Below are 18,644 nucleotides of genomic sequence, written 5' to 3'. Positions count from 1 at the left end.
CAAGAACTGGATTGGAGATAGTATCCCCAAGTCTGCCAGTAGTACAGAGCTAGCTATTATATAGAGATAGAAAGATAGAAAATAGGTGCAGGAGTAGGCCATTTGGCCCTTCGAGCCTGCACCACCATTCAATAAGATCATGGCTGATCATTCACCTCAGTACCCCTTTCCTGCTTTCTCTCCATACCCCTTGCTCCCTTTAGCCGTAAGGGCCATATCTAACTCCCTCTTGAATATATCCAATGAACTGGCATCAATAATTCTCTGCGGTAGGGAATTCCACAGGTTAACAACTTTCTGAGTGAAGAAGTTTCTCCTCATCTCAGTCCTAAATGGCTTACCCCTTATCCTTAGACCATGGCCCCTGGTTCTGGAACTCCCCAACATCAGGAACATTATTCCTGCATCTAACCTGTCCAGTCCCGTCAGAATTTTATATGTTTCTATGAGATCCTCTCTCATCCTTCTAAACTCCAGTGAATACAGGCCCAGTCAATCCAGTCTCTCCTCATGTCAGTCCTGCCATCCGGGAATCAGTCTGGTAAACCTTCGCTGCACTCCCTCAATAGCAAGAATGTCCTTCCTCAGATTAGGAGACCAAAACTGAACACAATATTCCAGGTGAGGCCTCACCAAGGCCCTGTACAACTGCAGTAAGACCTCCCTGCTCCTATACTCAAATCCCCTAGCTATGAAGGCCAACATACCATTTGCCTTCTTCACCGCCTGCTGTACCTGCATGCCTACTTTCAATGACTGATGTACCATGACACCCAGCTCTCGTTGCACCTCCCCTTTTCCTAATTTGCTGCCATTCAGATAATATTCTGCCTTCGTACCCTAGAGTCTAAGGGTTCTCAACTAGAGGTCCACAAGAAGATTTTAAAGGATCCGCACCAAGGAAGAATGACTAGTTTTAGCAGGTGGCTTTGGGTGGACCCACCTCACTGCCACCGCCTGCAGATGGTGAGCTGCGGGGAGATCAACGGCCGAGCCTCAGCTCCCTGGGCCTTCGGTAGTGGTAGAGTTGCGCACTGCCTGTGGCCGCTCTGAGAATCAATAGAGAGCGGCAGGTAGAGGAGGATGGACTGGAGCTTCTGCAGGAAAGCAAAAACGTGAAGGCTTGTCACACTCTGCCAAGCTGGCCCGGAGCCTGTTTTAAATTAGAGCGCGTGGGTCTGAGGGAAATAAAATTCAAAACGACCCCATAGGAGCCATGGCGAAGGTGGAAGTGAACAACCTGGTGGTGCTGGACAACCCGTTGCCAATTTTCAATCCTTTTCGGTTCGAGATCACATTCAAGTGCATTGAAGATCCGTCGGAGAGTGAGTGAGGCTCGGGGCCTGAAAGTGAGGGCATCCAAACGCCATAAAGTGGGTGAAAAGTTATCCCTGTTTGTGTTGAAGGGCCGAGGCCTAGTGAGCTTTGATGGTTGTTAATGGCAACCATGTGAGATGAACCCCCACCCTTGCCTCGCACACACCCCCTTTCTTCCGCCCCCCCACCCTTTTCTACCCCCTCCACCAGGGGGTCCATTGAATTTTTATAACATGGGGAGGGGGGGGGGGGGGGGCGGAAGCCTCAGAAGCAAAACGGTTGAGATCTCCCGCCCTAGATTAATGACTGTCGACTGCCATCAATTTAGTTCCCTCATACTGGCCCATCAGGTCCATCCATGGACTCGATGGGCCGAATGGCCTCCTTCTGTGCCGTAATGACTCTATGCTTTTGGACTTACTAACTCCTTCCAGTCAATTGCTCCAAATTTTATCAGCATTCCATATTTAAGTAATCAAAATATTTTCCAAAAAGAACTTGATACCAATGGTCATACTTCCTATCCAACAGCAATTAGTTCTAGTCTGAAATTCCATGGTTATTAAATCGCTGCCTCATTCATCTTGGTTTTAACATTATTCGGTTAGTTTCTAGGATTAAGAGCGGCGTTCCCTCTTGGTGCTGGATGGAGAAAACTGGTTCTCTGCAAATACTTTTACCTGTATGCAAAATAACTACAAACCTTTCCTGCAGCTTCTTCAGTTCCATATCTCTTTCACTAATAAGTTCTGAGACTCTGACAAAGTAGTTATGTTCCAAGTTGAGTAAAGCCTCAGAGGCTGGGGAATGAATCAAATCATGATAAACATCTGCAAAATCTTCATCCCAACTAGGCTCTTCAGGCCTAGCATGTTCTAATGTGGTCTAGAAAATAATAAACACAATTAGCTAATTGTCGCCTGATGTCTTGTTATAACTTGCTCTGTATTTTAAACAATGCATCGCAGCCATAGAATGAAATATGTTGCAACCCAACCTGTCACTTGGTACTTGACACAGGACAGAGGCTTAATAAGTAGAAAAATATTAAGAGCTAAATGCAGGGAAATTCAGTAAAACATACAAGGACCAGAATTCTGTAGCTGTAAAGTATGGGAAATTCCTTTCAAGACATTTCCTCTGTACCCATATGTCCCTGCTTTTAAAGAAAAACAGTGTATTTGGTCTCAGTAACAGTGTGATTTAACAAACGTCATACTATGTGACCTGGTATCATGAGCCAGTCTGTCACTGCTGCTGTCAATTCTTCTGCTTCCAAAAGGGGGGAAAAAAAATGCTCATTTAAGTAAAAAAGGCATTGACAATGAAACACCCTAATAAGCTTAAAAAACACGAAAAAATATCAAAAAAAGTAAAACAGTCCGTCACGAGCTGCATTCAAACCCATTACCCATAATTTCCAATGCCACGAAACTGTATAAATTACGGTGGAGCAACCTTGTATTGCTGCTTCGATAAATACTCGTTATGTCAACTAGTCACTAAAAAACTGAGTATCGCTAAATCCAGAAGACAAAACTGCATTAGTCATACAGGAATTTTACCAACAGTTCTCCGAACAGCCCTTAAGATTAACCTTTCAGACACTGCTAACATTGTGCCACAGTACTAAGCAAAGATCTTTCTTCATCTGTTAATTATTAGGGTGGTTTTATACCATTGGACCTATCAGGCATTACCACTGATCAAACTGTAGACTCCTTTATTTTTAAAATACGCACCTCATGGTAAGCTTTAGCCCAAGTATTAACAAACTGTTCTGTACATGCGTCACTGGTTTTTAGTTTTTCTAAGGCAGCTTCTGCTTCTTTGTCGTAATTCTTTTTAGTTTCTTCATCAATAAACTGATCAAGAGAATTTTTTAAATCTGTAAGATATTTAAAACAAAATGTAGAAAAAATATTTTTCCTTCCCATTTAGGAGAAAAATGTTAGTGCTGGGGAATGGAACATGCTCCATTTATAAGAGGAATGGAACATGCTCCATTTATAAGGCAGCCAGTATCAAGCACACCCAGATCGTGTTTAGTACAGCAAGATAGAATAAAGTTCCCTTGACACTGCCCCAACAATAAGCTTCAGTCCCAAACTTTAGAAGCTTGTTCCCATTGCACCAATGTAACATTCTTCCATTTCCCACACCAACCGTCCTGTAACCACTCTAAGGAAGCGTGCCAATTTAATGCCAAAATAATATGAAATTAAGGGCTGTTTTATGCTGGATGACAGGAGGGGCATGGCCAGTATTAAATATATTTCATCACATAGGAGTCAGGTGAGAGTTTCATCCCATCAGTCTGGGATGTATTTGAAGCGAGGCCCTGAAGGTGAATGATCAGTGTCTAATTCACTGCACCAACCCCAATTGTATTGCTAATATATAATTATCTTTATAGTGCCATTTGACATATGCACAAAGTGTAATGGAGCTTGCTGTCATTGTAAAGTGCAAAGGGGATACTCTTGTATTGAATTTTAATATAGATATTATAGATTGAATTCTGAATCAGAAGACACAATGTAGCCAGTTAATTTCTGCAAGGATTTGTTTTTACATGCACAATTGTTTTTACTTATGAACCAAAAATTTGCAGACAATTGTTAAAGTGTTCAATGGTGTACAAATATTCAAAGGTAAATTTTGGCATTACTCCGTACACTTCCTAGCCCTTGCATGTGGTCCTTCTCCTGGTTGCCTCCTTCGGAGAAAAGGATGGCAGCCAAAATAAACAAATCAATCAACCACCAATTTTAACGAGCACACTGGCAATACACAAGCTAGAATGGCGAATGTTGGCATGGCACTAGTGGGGGATATGGGACCAGCAAGACAGCACAACCCTTATCATCTGGGTAAGAGAGTGCTTAGGGGTGGATAGGTAGTCAGACCGTGAGGGAATGACTAAAAATTAGGATAGTTAGGGATTTCTTAATACTGGAGGAGGCAGGAGGATTACAGTTATACTGAATGGCCAAGGTGAGAGGCAAGTCTATTTGGAGACAGATGCATCACATAGTTATACATGCCTTAAGTCTGTAAAATGGACTGCATGGTCTTCACAATTCAGTATAATACTCACCATTCTCCACAAAATAAGGAAGATTATGCAAGAGCATAAGACGGCCATGTAAATCACTGATACTTCCTTGCATAGGGATCTGGAGGGGTGCAGTTAGCACACATGACTGTTGTCCTGTCTTAAAATTAAAGACAAATTGTTTTTCTGATGACCGAAAATTTGCAGGATTCTCTTTCATTCTTGTGCTCATTAACATCTCACCAGTTCTGAAACAAACCATAATAGCAGATTATAGTACCAGGAGGTCATAAAACAGTAGATTATTGCACTGGAATGTTGTACAACAGTTTATAGTCCTGGTAGATTCAGAATCACACAATTTACAGCACAGAAGGAGGTCATTCAGTGCACTGCCCATCCAATCAGTGGAGCAAATAACCTTTGGCTGCACAATGTGTGGTATTGCCTATCTGTAATGTCGTATGTTATTACACATAGTGCCGATTTTCCCAGAACCCATCAAGCTAGGTTGTTTCATATGATTTATGAAGGATGTAGAATGATAAAAGATTATATTTTTGCCACTTATAATATAAATTGTAAATATAAATTTGAAAAGAAGATCCACCATAAGACTAGGAGGTGGGCAGGAATGTTTCTACTTAAGACAGTTACAGCTTTAGATTAATTTGCCCCCCAAAACAGGCGCAGGGATCGCAATGGGGATCAATCCGCACCAGTTCAAATTAGTGCAGGCAGCACACTGATTAACATGATTGTGGCGTTCAGCCCAGTACTGAATGCACTGCTGAGTGGCTGAACGCTCAGCAGAGGGCCCAAGTTCGTGCAAGGCTAGCACCAATTAAAGCTAGCCTAGCACCAATTAAAGCTAGCCTGCACTTCTTAAAGGCAGTCTGCATCTCTTAAAGGGGAGATGCATTCTGCCTGCAGCAAGTGATTCAAATGGCTGGGGAACAGAGTCTGAGCAGCAAAACGTACTCCTGATGTTACAACAGGGGAGAGAGCATGCTCCAAGGTTCTCGGATGTAGCACTAAAGGCCGTGGTGCAGGTGGTGAACAGGGCAGAGTGGTCCTGTTTCCAAAAGGCACAGAAAGCCCCACGGACAAATATAGAAAAGACAATGGTAGCAGATAGCTGTCGTGGTCAATGCCGAGGACTTGGACGCAGTGCAAGAAAAAGTTTAATGACCTCACATGAGTGATCTTCAAATGCCTATCCCGCCATCTGCACCACTAGCCTTACACACTGCTCAATGCACCATATCCCCATTACTCACTTACCAACAATCTCTACCAAACATGACTCATACCTCACATTCATATCTTCACCTCACACACTTAGCGCTGCTGCAAGCTTCACACTCACATCTCAGCTTGCTCACACATTTAGCAATTCAACCACAACAGGCATATCACCCAAACACACTGTACCACACTCACTGACATACTTCCTTTTCTCTTGCAAGACAAGGTGGCTCACAACTGGAGGCAACAGGACCTAGCTAGTGGGGGACAGGCATACCTGCATAACCTCATCCCAATGGAGGAGACAGTGCTGGCCATTATTAGGAGGGCCATCGCTGAGCCCGTGGCCAGCGGTGGGGCTGAAACAATGCAACATAATGTATCCTCAGAAGTAATCCTCCTTCTCACATCCCACTTCCACCTCATCCCACAATGTCTTCTGATGTACAAGCTGCACATGGTGTAAACAAGTACCTCTTGCTTTTTCCCCCTCACCACAACTTTACCCTGTGCCTTTCTCCTTTCAAATAGCTGCCATTTGGCTTGGCACTGGTGGAGGAGCAGGAAATTGAAGAGCACCAAGGCACTGATTTTTTTTGATTTTTTTAAAATAAATTCGTAGCCAATCGTTCCAATTCTTTGTCAAATCACAAACGCCAGAGGTCACCTTGCACATGCCAAGGATCACTCTGCGCCAATGCTCTTAGCCAAAAGGCCTAGAGCCACTGCACCGTTCCTGGAAGTACTGCAATACCAGGTTCGTGCCATGGAGGTGGATGGGTCAAGCCACCCCACACACCTCCGTGGAGGTGGATGGGTCAAGCCACCCCACCCACCTCCTGTTTCCAAAAAAGCAAGCATATACCTTCCTGACCAGGGAGAAACCACCCGGAGGTCATGGTGGCTGGTCAGGTCAGTTACGCATGATCTTAGCCAAAAGGCCGAGAAGCGATGAAGACACAGCACCTTCGCTTGATTTCACATTCGCAGCCACCAGCTCAGATACCGACACTCTGACAGTTCGCGCACTTTAGAGGATAGGTTAGAGGTGGGATCTGCATGTGGTGAGTCACCGGACAGCCAGGCCAGGGGAAAGGTAGCACATATGCCAGCTCCCCCGAGGGTGAGGTCACACACGAGTTCTGCTGCAGAGGACTTAGATGAGGATTTCGATGGGGCAGTCTACAGAAGAATGCTGATGAGTATGCACAAAGAAATGCTTGGTGCATTGGCAGGCCTACCAGAAAGCCTGAGTGCAATGTCAAGGAGTATGAAGGAGTCCGGCACTTGCAGCACCACTCCCGGTCACCTCACCGACTTTAAACAACTCTGGACAGCACCAAACCCTTCTATAAACTTACAGAGTCAGTAGAAATTAATCAGCAACTGACCCAAGAGCAAATGTTGATCCTTTTAAATATCGCTGGTGGGGGTCCTTGCGGCTGCTGAACGCATGTTCAGCTGTGCGAGGTTAAGACAGGGCAATAGCTCCAGCGTTGAGGATGAAAATGGCAGCAGTGGCGTCAATGATTGACATCACGATCTTTCTGTTCCACATACTTCCAGCGCACACTCCTAATGCCGCCTTTCGACAGAAAGTGGCACCCATAGCACCGAAAAATCATGCACTACGGAGCCACATTTCTAGCCCTTACTTTTTTTAAGAAAACCTTTATTAATTATCAACTCAAGTACTTTCAATAGCAATACTTTTATTTCAGAAAAAATAGGAACATATTTCAAATGTTGAGGGCTCATTGTCAGTGTCATTAAATCAAGGTGAGAAAAAAAATGAGGTTTGTCTACGATGTAGTATATCATTAGCTTCTTATTTTCTTGCTATAGAAAAGAAAGACTTGTTTTTATATATAGTGCCTTTCGTGACATCAGGACGCACCAAAGCACTTAACAGCCATTAAATACTTTTAAAGTTTAGTCACTGTTGTAAGGCTGGGAAATAAGGCAGCCAATTTGCGCACAGCAAGCTCCCACAAGCAGACAATCTTTTTCAGTGATGTTGGTTGGGGAAGATATCGGAAAGAGCTCCCCTGCTCTTCTTCAAAATAGTTCCATGTGGTGAATGCGGAAATATGTGGAGAAACACAATGGCACAGACTTTATGGGCTGACTGGTTAGTTTCTATCTGTAACATTCCATGATTCTATCTCCCCCTCAGTTCACACTCGCTCTTTCCAATCCCTTCTATTTTCACAGGAGCACTTTACCCCCATGATGTGTTCCTTATTGCCAGTCCTGGTTGAAGCATTCACCTAACATTGGTGGTTTATTCTGGGACCCTGTGCTGTCTGTGGGAATTCCTTGCTTATTGTGACACTAGGAATTCTCACTTGTACCAGAGTTTGGTTAGGTAGGAGATACAGCCAGAAGTGGCTGTGAAGTCAGTGAATGGAGTACAATAATTTTCTGGACAGACATTTTGGGGCCGTAAATCAGCATTTGTAGGACAAACTCATGATTCAACAGATGATTTGCTTCCTTAGGGCTTAAAAAGTGTACACAACTGCGTATACTGTGTACGCCTAGCTATGCTGATGTCCAAAGTTTAAACAACTATTGCAAAATCAGTACGTCATGTTTATAAATTACACAGATGCAGCCACTCCATACAAACTTGATTCCCACAACTTATAAACATTTTCAAAAATTTCAAAATAGTAGTTTAAACATCAGGATTTTGATCTTAAGCTTTACCTGAATAATTAAAATATTTAAGTAAAATCCTGGCCTGAATGACAGAAAAAACAAATGGTAATGTTGTAAACCTGCCGATGAAGGATACACACCCAAAACAGCAAACCCTCTTTTATTCTTTACAGATGCTGACTGATCTGCTGTGTATTTCCATCATTCTCTGTTTTTATTTACGATTTCAGACACTGTTTTTATCTCTTCTTAGCACATCCATGGGTAATTCATGAATCTTAAAGAAACATTCTGAGAATCTGCATTATGGCCACTTATTACTTTAATCACAATTGATTAACAGGCCGATTTTCAAAAAGCCCAAGTGTTTAAAATAGAAGGATCTTTTGGTATTTGTCAATTCTGCTTGGACTTCTGGTGCTGGTCTAGACAAATGAGCTTTTGACGAACATATTTCCCATAAGACATGACAATATTTCAAGAGACTGTTGCTCTATATATAGCAGGTGGAACGATCTAAAAAATCTAATAAAGAAATATTTGCTCAAGGGCTTGTTTTTAAACTGGAAAAAGTCTGAAGCTTGGAGGGTGAATTAACTCCATTCTATCTGTTTCTAGATCTTTCATATCAAGTTACTATGAAAGTGCTCGACAGTATTTGCAGAATATTTTTCCTGCTGTAATTGCAACGCAATTCATTGGATTATTTTAGCCTTTCTGAAGCTGATCTAGTATGTGACATTTACCATTTACCACATCGTTCGCACGAGACTTCCAAAGCAGGCGCTCTACTCGGAACTCCTTCATGGCAAACGAGCCAAAGGTGGGCAGAGGAAACGTTACAGGGACACCCTCAAAGCCTCCCTGAAAAAGTACAACATCCCCACTGACACCTCGGAGTCCCTGGCCAAAGACCACCCTATGTGGAGGAAGTGCATCCGGGAGGGCGCTGAACACCTCGAGTCTCAACGCCGAGAGCATGCAGAAATCAAACGCAGGCAGCGGAAAGAGTGTGTGGCAAACCTGTCCCACCCACCCTTTCCCTCAACAACTATCTGTCTCGCCTGTGACAGGGACTGTGGTTCTCGTATTGGACTGTTCAGTCACCTAAGGACTCATTTTAAGAGTGGAAGCAAGTCTTCTTTGATTCCAAGGGACTGCCTATGATGATGATGATGAAATTCAATAAGCAATCAGGGTTAACTGTTAGAGCCAGGTTGGGTTAGTACTGGAACGCAGAACGAGATAGTTTTAGGTTGTAAACGAGCCACTTACAAAAACTTTTATCTTGCTAATTCAGTGAGGAAACTCTTTTTGGAGTTTACCTGTAAAACAAAAACATTAATCGGTGCCACCCGCCCTGGATGACACACCAGACATTTACAAGGCCCTCTTTTTTTTCCCTTTTTTTTGGTTTTTTTTTTGGGCACTAAAATCAAATTTTCCTTTTTCCAGTGCCCCCTATAAAAGGGGAGGGGGACACTAAAAGCACCGGCAATTAAAACAAATTAAACTTTAAAACGTAAAATCAAATTAAAATTTGGTTGCCGGGCGTGATGATGCACTCCAGTCCCTCCGGTGCCCATCTCTCGCGGAAGGCCGCGAGTGTACCGGTGGACACCGCGTACTCCATCTCCAAGGACACCCTGAACCGGATGTAAGAGCGGAAGAGAGGCAGGCAGTCAGGTTGAACGACCCCCTCGACCGCCCGCTGCCTGGACCGGCTGATGGCTCCCTTGGCCGTGACCAGGAGCAGTCCTACGAGGAGGCCTTCGGACCTACCCGCTCCCATCCGCACAGGGTGCCCAAAGATCAGGAGAGTGGGACTGAAGTTCAGCCAGAATTTCAGGAGCAGCCCCTTCAAATAATGGAACAGGGGCTGCAACCTTGTGCACTCAATAAAAACATGGAACACGGACTCCTCCAGACCGCAGAAATTGCAGGCGGCCTGGGAGTCCGTGAACCGGCTTAAAAATTTATTGCACGGCACTGCTCCGTGCACCACCCTCCAGGCCAAGTCCCCGATGAATAGTGGGAGGACCCCTGCGTAGAGTGCCCTCCATCGGGGACCCCCGCCTCCTCCGGATGGCAGGATGGTACGCCATGGCGTGTCCGGACGGCAGGCGAGGATGGCAAAGTTGAGAGTGTGCAGGAGCAGCCCGTACAGGAAACCCCTCCGCGCGGAACTGAAAGGCACGGAGGGGATTTCCCCGAGGCGGCTCAAGTTGTGAGGTGCCGGCCCCCGAGGGAGGTTCCGGGGTTTGGCGCCGATGAGGAATTCCGTCCGGACGGGGGTCAGTTCGGACAGGATCTCCCCACGTGCTTGAGCCTCCTCGATGCACCTAACGGAGTCAGGGCCCAAAGCTGTTTTTAGCGACTCGATGGCTTCGGCCGCGTGGCGGACGTCGGCTGAATTTAGGCGCCGCGCCAGCGTGCCTGGCGCCATTCAGCCCGCTCCTCCGCCATCGAGCAGGTCCCTGACCCTGGTCACCTCACCAGCCACAGCCCTCTCTTCCGACCGCCACATAAAACCTCGGTCGTGGAGGTACGGATTCCCGAGCAGCGGCTCCTGCAGGACAGCCGCCACTCCAGCCGGCGGAGAGCTGCGCTTGGTGGAGACTTTGTTCCGGACCCTGATGAGGTCCCTGTCAAAGACAGGCAGCTCCCGGAAGGCGGTCCTGACACCCCCCAAGTTCACAAACAGGAGCTGCGTGTCATAGTTGAGGTTGCGCTGCTGGCGGAAGAAATACGTCGCCAGAGCGCACCACCTAGGAGGGGGCTCGACGTAAAGGTATCTCTGCAGGGTCTGAAGACGGAAAGTCGCGAGCTGGGTGCTGATGCACACCAACGACTGACCGCCCTCCTCAATAATTCAGTAAGGAAATGATGATTATTAATTCTCAGGTGCTACATAAATTGCTGGCCAGGCAAAGCAGAACTCTAATCTGCTTTATCCAGCTTTAAAGTATAATAAGCAATGTATTTTTCCAAATACCATTTGTCAGATTGGCTAGCTTGGTAGCATTTTTCCGTTTGAAGCAGAAGGTTGTGGGTTTAAGCTGCACTTCAAGAATGAAGGCTATTACTCAAGTATACTACCGATGGAGTACTGAATTACCAGAAGCACCACACCTTTGAATGAGATGTTAAACCATAGCGCAAAACAGAAATTATATCACATTGAGAAAAACAAGTGCGTGCCAAAGAGATAAAGAAACAAAAAGGAAACACATAGGAAAAAAAAACACGCAATAGGAACTGGAAACATAAAGGGCTAGAACTTCGGTTTTGAGCGAAAACGGTAGTTTTACACCAAAATTACCATTTTTAGGCCCGCTTTTCGACCTTTAATTCCATCGGTATTAATCGGCGTTGCACGAGGATGCGCGGCGCAAACCATGAATTTCGGCAACTTTAGTCCGGGACCGATAGTGTTGCAAGAGAGGCCTTGGGAGGGGGGAAAAAACAAAAAAAAAGTAGCTGAAATCAAAAAAAAATAATTCACAATTCACTACTAAATCACTGGAAAAGAATATAAAAATAAAAACTTTAACTTATCTTTTTTGCAGGTCTTCATACTTCCTGCTGCTGGCAGGGTTGCACCGCAGATTTGAGGACGCCAGTGTTCTCGATCAGGTCAACATCCGCAACATTGAAGCACTGACCACACTTGACCAGCTCCATTGGGCGGGCCACATTGCCGCATGCCCAACACAAGACTCCCAAAGGAAACACTCTACTCGGATCTCCTCATGGGAAGCGAGCCCCAGGTGGACAGAGGAAATGTTTCAAGGACACCCTCAAAGCCTCTTTGATAAAGTGCAACATCCCTACCGACACCTGGGAATCCCTGACTCAAGACCGCCCTATGTGGAGGAAGAGCATCTGGGAGTCTTGTCACCGAGAGCATGCAGAAACTAAGCGAAGACAGCGGAAGGAGCGTGTGGCAAACCCACCCTTTCCTTCAACCACTGTCTGTCCCACCTGTGACAGAGGCTGTAATTACTGTATTGGACTGTACAGTCACATGAGAACTCACTTTTAGAGTGGAAGCAAGTCTTCCTCGTTTTCGAGGGACTGCCTCTGATGATGATGACCGCAGGTTTGACCCTGTCGGTATTCTGGGCGCAGAAGACAGGTCCCGAGAGAGCCAAAAATCGATTGCAAACGCAATTTGCGATGTTGCATGTCGGCACTCCTCTCCCCAGCGGTATGTGGAAGCACCGTCACAAAAAAGTACCCCGAAGATCCTGCCGATCGGGTTTTTGCTGCGGAGGGTCAAATCACGGCGAAAGCCCGGTCGCAAAGTCGGCGAAATTCTAGCCCAAATAGTACATCGCAGAGATAGTGGCACCTGGTGAGGTGAGCAAGGACACAGAAACCTCACAAACACTAGGACCAGCTCCCAGTGCACCTAGAAGTAGAGATACTAAGGCTGCAACGCAAATTACAACAGAACAAGACACCTCCAGGGACATAGATTAACCATTGTAGATGCAATTAATCTAATTTTACTATTAAATAAGTTTAATATCAATTTCCATATAATTTCAACAATTTGATCTATTTTGTATTCATACTTATGTACTTTTAACCAGCATCTCTTTCAACGTAAAATATACCATAATATTCTCTGTTACATCCCCTTGTTCTTGTAAAGCAACATATGCTCCTATGAGCAACAACATGGGACAGCCACCATGATCACAAAGAAGGAATGTCAAGTGAGTGGATTGCCTGTTACACTTAGGCATCACACTTCCTTTTGTCCACATTCCAGCATCAATTTAAATTTCGGCACACTCTCACCCAATTGGTCATTTATCTCATTGCTGTTTGTGGGGCCACATTTCTCTAACTTACAACAGTTACTACACTTCAAAAAAGGTACTTCACTGGCTGTAAAGCACTTTGGTGAGGTTGTCAGGTAATGAACGGTGCAATATAAATGCAAGCTATTTCTTTTTTCATTCATTTTAGGTTTGTTTGTTGGTGTATAATGACACACAACATAGTTAACCACTCCCCTCCCCACCAATCTGGCACAATTTCTTTTCGAAACATGTGAGTATACAGGACCAGAAATGGCCCCCTTCATCCTTCCGGCCGATCCCAAAGATCACAGACTGCTTACCCCACTTTACCTCTGATACTCCACAATAGGCCTCTTGTCAAAAATGCATCCATCACCCGAGTCACAAATAAGTGATTAGGAGATTTGTGTGTCCCAACACTGGATCAGCACATTGTATCCAACTGAATTGCAATAAGATTTCCAATTATATCATTTTTTGTTAAAGGTGTGCTTAAAATTCCCCCCCAAAAGGTTCCATTTTGAAGTACAGTTATGACAGTGTCCTAGTTGAGGGGGGAATGTTTTAGATTTTTGTTATAGCATAGGGACAAAATAATTTGATTGTGTTGGATTGAAATGGTCTGTTTGGAGCCGTTACCAGATTGATCTTGTAGTTGCAATCTTGTATACATTGTTGCATTTTATAGGGTTATGTGTGTGAGTTTGGAATGTTAGTACTGGTACCATGGCCTGTGTGTCTGGGTTTCCATTCACTGGTTTAGAATGTCCCATGGTGACATTACAATAATCTGCAGCCCAGTGGTGTCCTGGTCAAAATAGTCAAAGAGAAACTCTTAACATATGGCAAGGGGAGTAGGAAGTGGGAGCAAAAAATCAACTGAAGATCAAAACCAAATTTCCATGGGGCATCTTTCTATGTTAAAGATGCTACAAAACGGCAATTTGTTGCTTTTGGATATAAAGTATTGGAGGGAATCTACATTTAGCATCTGCAAGACTGCAGAAAACTCTAAGTCATGTGATGAATCTTAGACAAAGGTCAAAAGTGCTTTGTGGTATGTCACTGAGCCATGTAGACCAGGCGGTCCCAAGTATAATCCTTGCTCTGTGTGGAAATCAGCTGATCTGTGGCAGCCTACAATTGGTTTCATTGTCACAAGGGTAGAAGAGAAATAAAAAAATCAGCTAAAGTTCCTACTCCCAACTGTTACCCAGAGTTTCTGTCGTAAAGTGCATATAATGTGGAGCCAATGAAAGGCACAACTGGGAGGCATACTAGTCAAACAGCATGCTCCATTTACTATGAAGGGACATACAGCACCATGGCCAAGGTACTGGAAGGCTGCCTGTGGAGTACCTGTGAAAAACAGAGAAAAGGGAAAAACAATAGAAAGTAGTTCAACGATCAGAACAAATTAGAGTAATGTGTATAGGCGGGTATGATACAGTTGTTGTATATAGAGAAGCATACAGTTTGCATTGGCAATAAGATTCACAATAACTTGATAAGAACCCATGTGGATGACAACATATACAATTTAATTCATGTATTTTTATAGTGGCTTAAAAATCCTGTGACCCTGTAGGTCAATTGAAGGAACAGATATTGTCCCTAACCCATTACTGCAGGATTAAAACAGTATCAAATGGATATAGAGATCTAATTTATTTCAAGGATAGAGAATTAATGGATAGCTAGGTTTCACATAATATCTTAATCTGAGTGAAATGACAGTGGTTTATATCAGGGACATGTGTACAGTTTTGCAATCATTCCCAAAAACTGAGAGTATAATGGGGGCAGTTTTATTTTGTGTTGTGATTCTTTATTTGCCAAAAACTATTATTGTGAACATTAATAAATGGTAATGTTCCTGTATTTAATATAGTAATTACAGCACAGAAGGAGGCCATCCAGCCCAGTGTCATTGCTACCTCTTCAACTGGAGTTATTTAATCTAATCCCATTTACCTGTTTCTTTCCTGTATTCTTTCATAACCATCCTTTTCGTTGTGCTTATGAGTCAGAGAACGAGAGAGCACAAGAGAAGATGTAAGGTTGGAGACAGTTTCAGAAGTATGGAAGAGCAAGAGCATGAAGGATTTGTAGACAAGGACAACATTTTAAATTCAATCTGTTGGTGGTGAGCGAGCCAGTTTAGATCATATCAGGTAAATGGGCTTGGTGTGAACAACATAATTTTGGATGACCTGGACTTTAAGGAAGGTGCTAGAAAAGTTGAGCATGGAGGTGACAAAGATATACATAAGGGTTCCAGCATCAACAAGACTCAGATAGAAGCAGATACAAACAATGTTGTAGAGGTGGAGTTAATTGGTGATGGGTAGAATATGGAGTTTGAAACTTAGCTCTAACTGAACAGAATGCCAAGATTGTATACGACCTGAGAGAGAAGCCATGGATGATGAGGGAGTCAGTGACAAGGGTGTCGGTGGGAGCCAAAAATTATGGCTTTGCTCTTCCCAATTTCAATTGGAGAAACTCTGAAATGTCCCAAATTTAATGTCAGAGAGGCAGTCTGACAGCAGAGGTGGTTGTGGGGTTGAAGGAAAGTGGTAGACAAGCAAAGCTCTGAGCATACATAGGGAAACTGACTATGCCTGTGGACAATGTCACCAAGGGGCAGTATGCAGAGGAGGAAAAGGTACTGGCTAGTTAAGAACCCTTGGGGAACTGTACAAGTGATGGCATAAGGGCTGGAGCAAACACCGTTGCCAGAGATGCACCAGCTATGTTGAGAATGGAAATGCAGTTGAATGGTCAGGAATTGGGTGGCGAGGGGATGAAGACAGGAGGTGAACATCATGAAAGAGATGCGCTTGGGAGGAGAATGGGAGAGAAGCTGCAGGCTGACAGAGCTTACCCTTAGACAATGGGAAAAGAACAGTCCAGGGAATGTGCTCCTTTTCTAGTGTGGGAAGAAACAGCAACACACCCCAATCTTAAAGCAGCCCTGCCCTCCATAATTCTTCCTGTTGTTAATTTACTTATTTATAACATATGTAGTGTGTAGATAAAGAGAGCTGCAACTCCTCCATAGGTGGTTTCTGAAGCAGGAACTGCTCTACAGAAAGAGGGCGTTTCAGCAACCAATCTAAACAGCAGCTATCAGCACGGATAACAACCAAAACACAGACTCCTGTGGTACATGGAACTAAGGACTTTAAAATATCACCCAAGTCGCCATAGGATTTTCTATATTATTTCCATTTCCTTATTGAAATATTGATTAAAAAAGATACTAATATAATATAATATAATACAAATAACGCCAATAACTTTGCAGACTTGGTATTTAAGGAAAGAGACCATTACCTGCAGCTGAAGCCTGGTGGACCACCGACTGCCAGCAGGCCAGCTGGAGCAGACAAAGCAGGCTGCAGCTTCCAATTGCGGATTCTCGGAGCCACAATCTAAATATCTGCAAGGGGACACATCACTCAGCTGTTTATATGTAAATATGTCGGAGTATATATTTTTAAAAAGTTTTTCAGGGTTTATTAATTCTTCAGCAAGATAAAACTGTTTAGCCGGAGTGGCGAAAGTGCGGCTTGGAGCTGCTACGAGTGGCGGGAGCGCGGGCCGGTTTATTTATCCTGTTGCTGCAACTTGATGGATTCCACCCTCAGCCGCTGGTCCTTTCAACAGTTGTGATGGCCCGGCCTGTCAGGTTCGTATGTATAACTGGAACAAGAGAGAGAGAGGGAGGGAGACTGGGGAGTGAGTGAGAGAGAGAGAGAGGGGAGTGGGGAGTGAGTGAGAGAGAGAGTGGGGAGTGAGGAATGAGAGAGAGAGAGAGAGACTGGGGAGTGAGAAAGAGAGAGACTAGGGGGGGGGGGAGAGAGAGAGACTGGGGGGGGAGAGAGAGAGAGAGAGAGAGACTGGGGGAGAGAGAGAGAGAGAGAGAGAGAGAGAGAGACTGGGGGGAGAGAGAGAGAGACAGAGACTGGGGGGAGAGAGAGAGAGAGAGACTGGGGGAGAGAGAGAGAGAGAGAGAGACTGGGGGGGGAGAGAGAGAGAGAGAGAGAGAGACTGGGGGGGGGGAGAGAGAGAGAGAGAGAGACTGGGGGGGGGGGAGAGAGAGAGAGAGAGACTGGGGGGAGAGAGAGAGAGAGAGAGAGACTGGGGGAGAGAGAGAGAGAGAGAGAGAGACTGGGGGGAGGAGAGAGAGAGAGAGACTGGGGGGAGAGAGAGAGTGAGAGACGAGGGGGGGGAGAGAGACAGACGAGGGGGGGGAGAGAGACGGACGAGGGGGGGGGAGAGAGACGAGGGGGGGGGAGAGAGACGAGGGAGGGGGAGAGAGACGAGGGAGGAGAGAGACGAGGGAGGGAGGAGAGAGACGAGGGAGGGGGGAGAGAGACGAGGGAGGGGGGAGAGAGACGAGGGAGGGGGGAGAGAGACGAGGGGGGAGAGAGTCGAGGGAGGGAGGGGGGAAGAGAGACGAGGGAGGGGGGAGAGAGTCGAGGGAGGGAGGGGGGGAGAGAGTCGAGGGAGGGAGGGGGGAAGAGAGACGAGGGAGGGAGGGAGGGGGAAGAGAGACGAGGGAGGGAGGGGGGAAGAGAGACAGGAGGGGGAGGGGGGAAGAGAGACGAGGGAGGGAGGGAGGGGGAAGAGAGACGAGGGAGGGAGGGAGGGGGGAAGAGAGACGAGGGAGGGAGGGGGAAGAGAGACGAGGGAGGGAGGGGGGGAAGAGAGACGAGGGAGGGGGGAAGAGAGACGAGGGAGGGGGGAAGAGAGACGAGGGAGGGGGGGAAGAGAGACGAGGGAGGGAGGGAGGGGGAAGAGAGACGAGGGAGGGAGGGAGGGGGGAAGAGAGACGAGGGAGGGAGGGGGGAAGAGAGACGAGGGAGGGAGGGAGGGGGGAAGAGAGACGAGGGAGGGAGGGGGAAGAGAGACGAGGGAGGGAGGGAGGGGGGAAGAGAGACGAGGAGGGAGGGAGGGGGGAAGAGAGACGAGGGAGGGAGGGAGGGGGGAAGAGAGACGAGGGAGGGAGGGAGGGGGAAGAGGAGAGGGAGGGAGGGGGGGAAGAGAGACGAGGGAGGGAAGAGAGAGAGGGAGGGGGGAAGAGAGACGAGGGAGGGAGGGAGGGGGGAAGAGAGACGAGGGAGGGAGGGAGGGGGAAGAGAGACGAGGGAGGGAGGGAGGGGGGAAGAGAGACGAGGGAGGGAGGGAGGGGGGAAGAGAGACGAGGGAGGGAGGGAGGGGGGAAGAGAGACGAGGGAGGGAGGGAGGGGGAAGAGAGACGAGGGAGGGGAGAGGGAGGGGGGAAGAGAGACGAGGGAGGGAGGGAGGGGGAAGAGAGACGAGGGAGGGAGGGAGGGGGGAAGAGAGACGAGGGAGGGAGGGAGAGGGGAAGAGAGACGAGGGAGGGAGGGAGGGGGGAAGAGAGACGAGGGGGAGGGAGGGGGGAAGAGAGACGAGGGAGGGAGGGAGGGGGAAGAGAGACGAGGGAGGGAGGGAGGGGGAAGAGAGACGAGGGAGGGAGGGAGGGGGAAGAGAGACGAGGGAGGGAGGGAGGG

At 46.3% G+C, this 18,644-nt stretch overlaps 2 protein-coding genes and 1 non-coding gene across 7 annotated transcripts in view; 1 reads left to right on the top strand and 2 right to left on the bottom strand.

Annotated features, from left to right (window-relative positions):
• Nucleotides 1–16,578, bottom strand: part of ferry3 (FERRY endosomal RAB5 effector complex subunit 3) — a 76,447-nt gene extending 59,869 nt beyond the window's left edge. Inside the window, exons 1-6 of one of the 3 annotated variants that reach the window (XM_070897419.1) lie at nt 13,432–13,541; nt 12,327–12,701; nt 11,610–11,734; nt 4,418–4,623; nt 3,060–3,205; nt 2,021–2,202 (exon numbers count right to left, since the gene is read on the bottom strand). In XM_070897419.1, coding sequence (XP_070753520.1) covers nt 2,021–2,202; nt 3,060–3,205; nt 4,418–4,613 — 524 coding nt within the window. In that variant the 5' untranslated portion in view covers nt 4,614–4,623; nt 11,610–11,734; nt 12,327–12,701; nt 13,432–13,541. Of the gene's footprint in view, nt 1–2,020; nt 2,203–3,059; nt 3,206–4,417; nt 4,624–11,609; nt 11,735–12,326; nt 12,702–13,431; nt 13,542–16,440 lie in introns of those variants that run through there. The other 2 variants (XM_070897420.1, XM_070897421.1) reach the window with 2 other exon arrangements.
• On the bottom strand, nt 6,385–6,576 carry LOC139279119 (U2 spliceosomal RNA). The gene has a single exon (XR_011596406.1). It is a non-coding gene; the product is annotated as a U2 spliceosomal RNA (small nuclear RNA).
• Nucleotides 16,281–18,644, top strand: part of LOC139278543 (RAD51-associated protein 1-like) — a 72,247-nt gene continuing 69,883 nt past the window's right edge. For 2 of the 3 annotated variants that reach the window (XM_070897423.1, XM_070897422.1), the window contains exon 1: nt 16,281–16,795. In XM_070897423.1, coding sequence (XP_070753524.1) covers nt 16,779–16,795 — 17 coding nt within the window. In that variant the 5' untranslated portion in view covers nt 16,281–16,778. The remainder of the gene's footprint in view (nt 16,796–18,644) is intronic. The other variant, XM_070897424.1, reaches the window with a different exon arrangement.

This window comes from Pristiophorus japonicus, chromosome 13 (assembly GCF_044704955.1).
Source record: "Pristiophorus japonicus isolate sPriJap1 chromosome 13, sPriJap1.hap1, whole genome shotgun sequence".
NCBI lineage: Eukaryota > Metazoa > Chordata > Chondrichthyes > Pristiophoridae > Pristiophorus > Pristiophorus japonicus.
The sequence above is the reverse complement of the archived record's forward strand: the minus strand, read 5'-3'. Positions and strand labels throughout refer to the sequence as shown.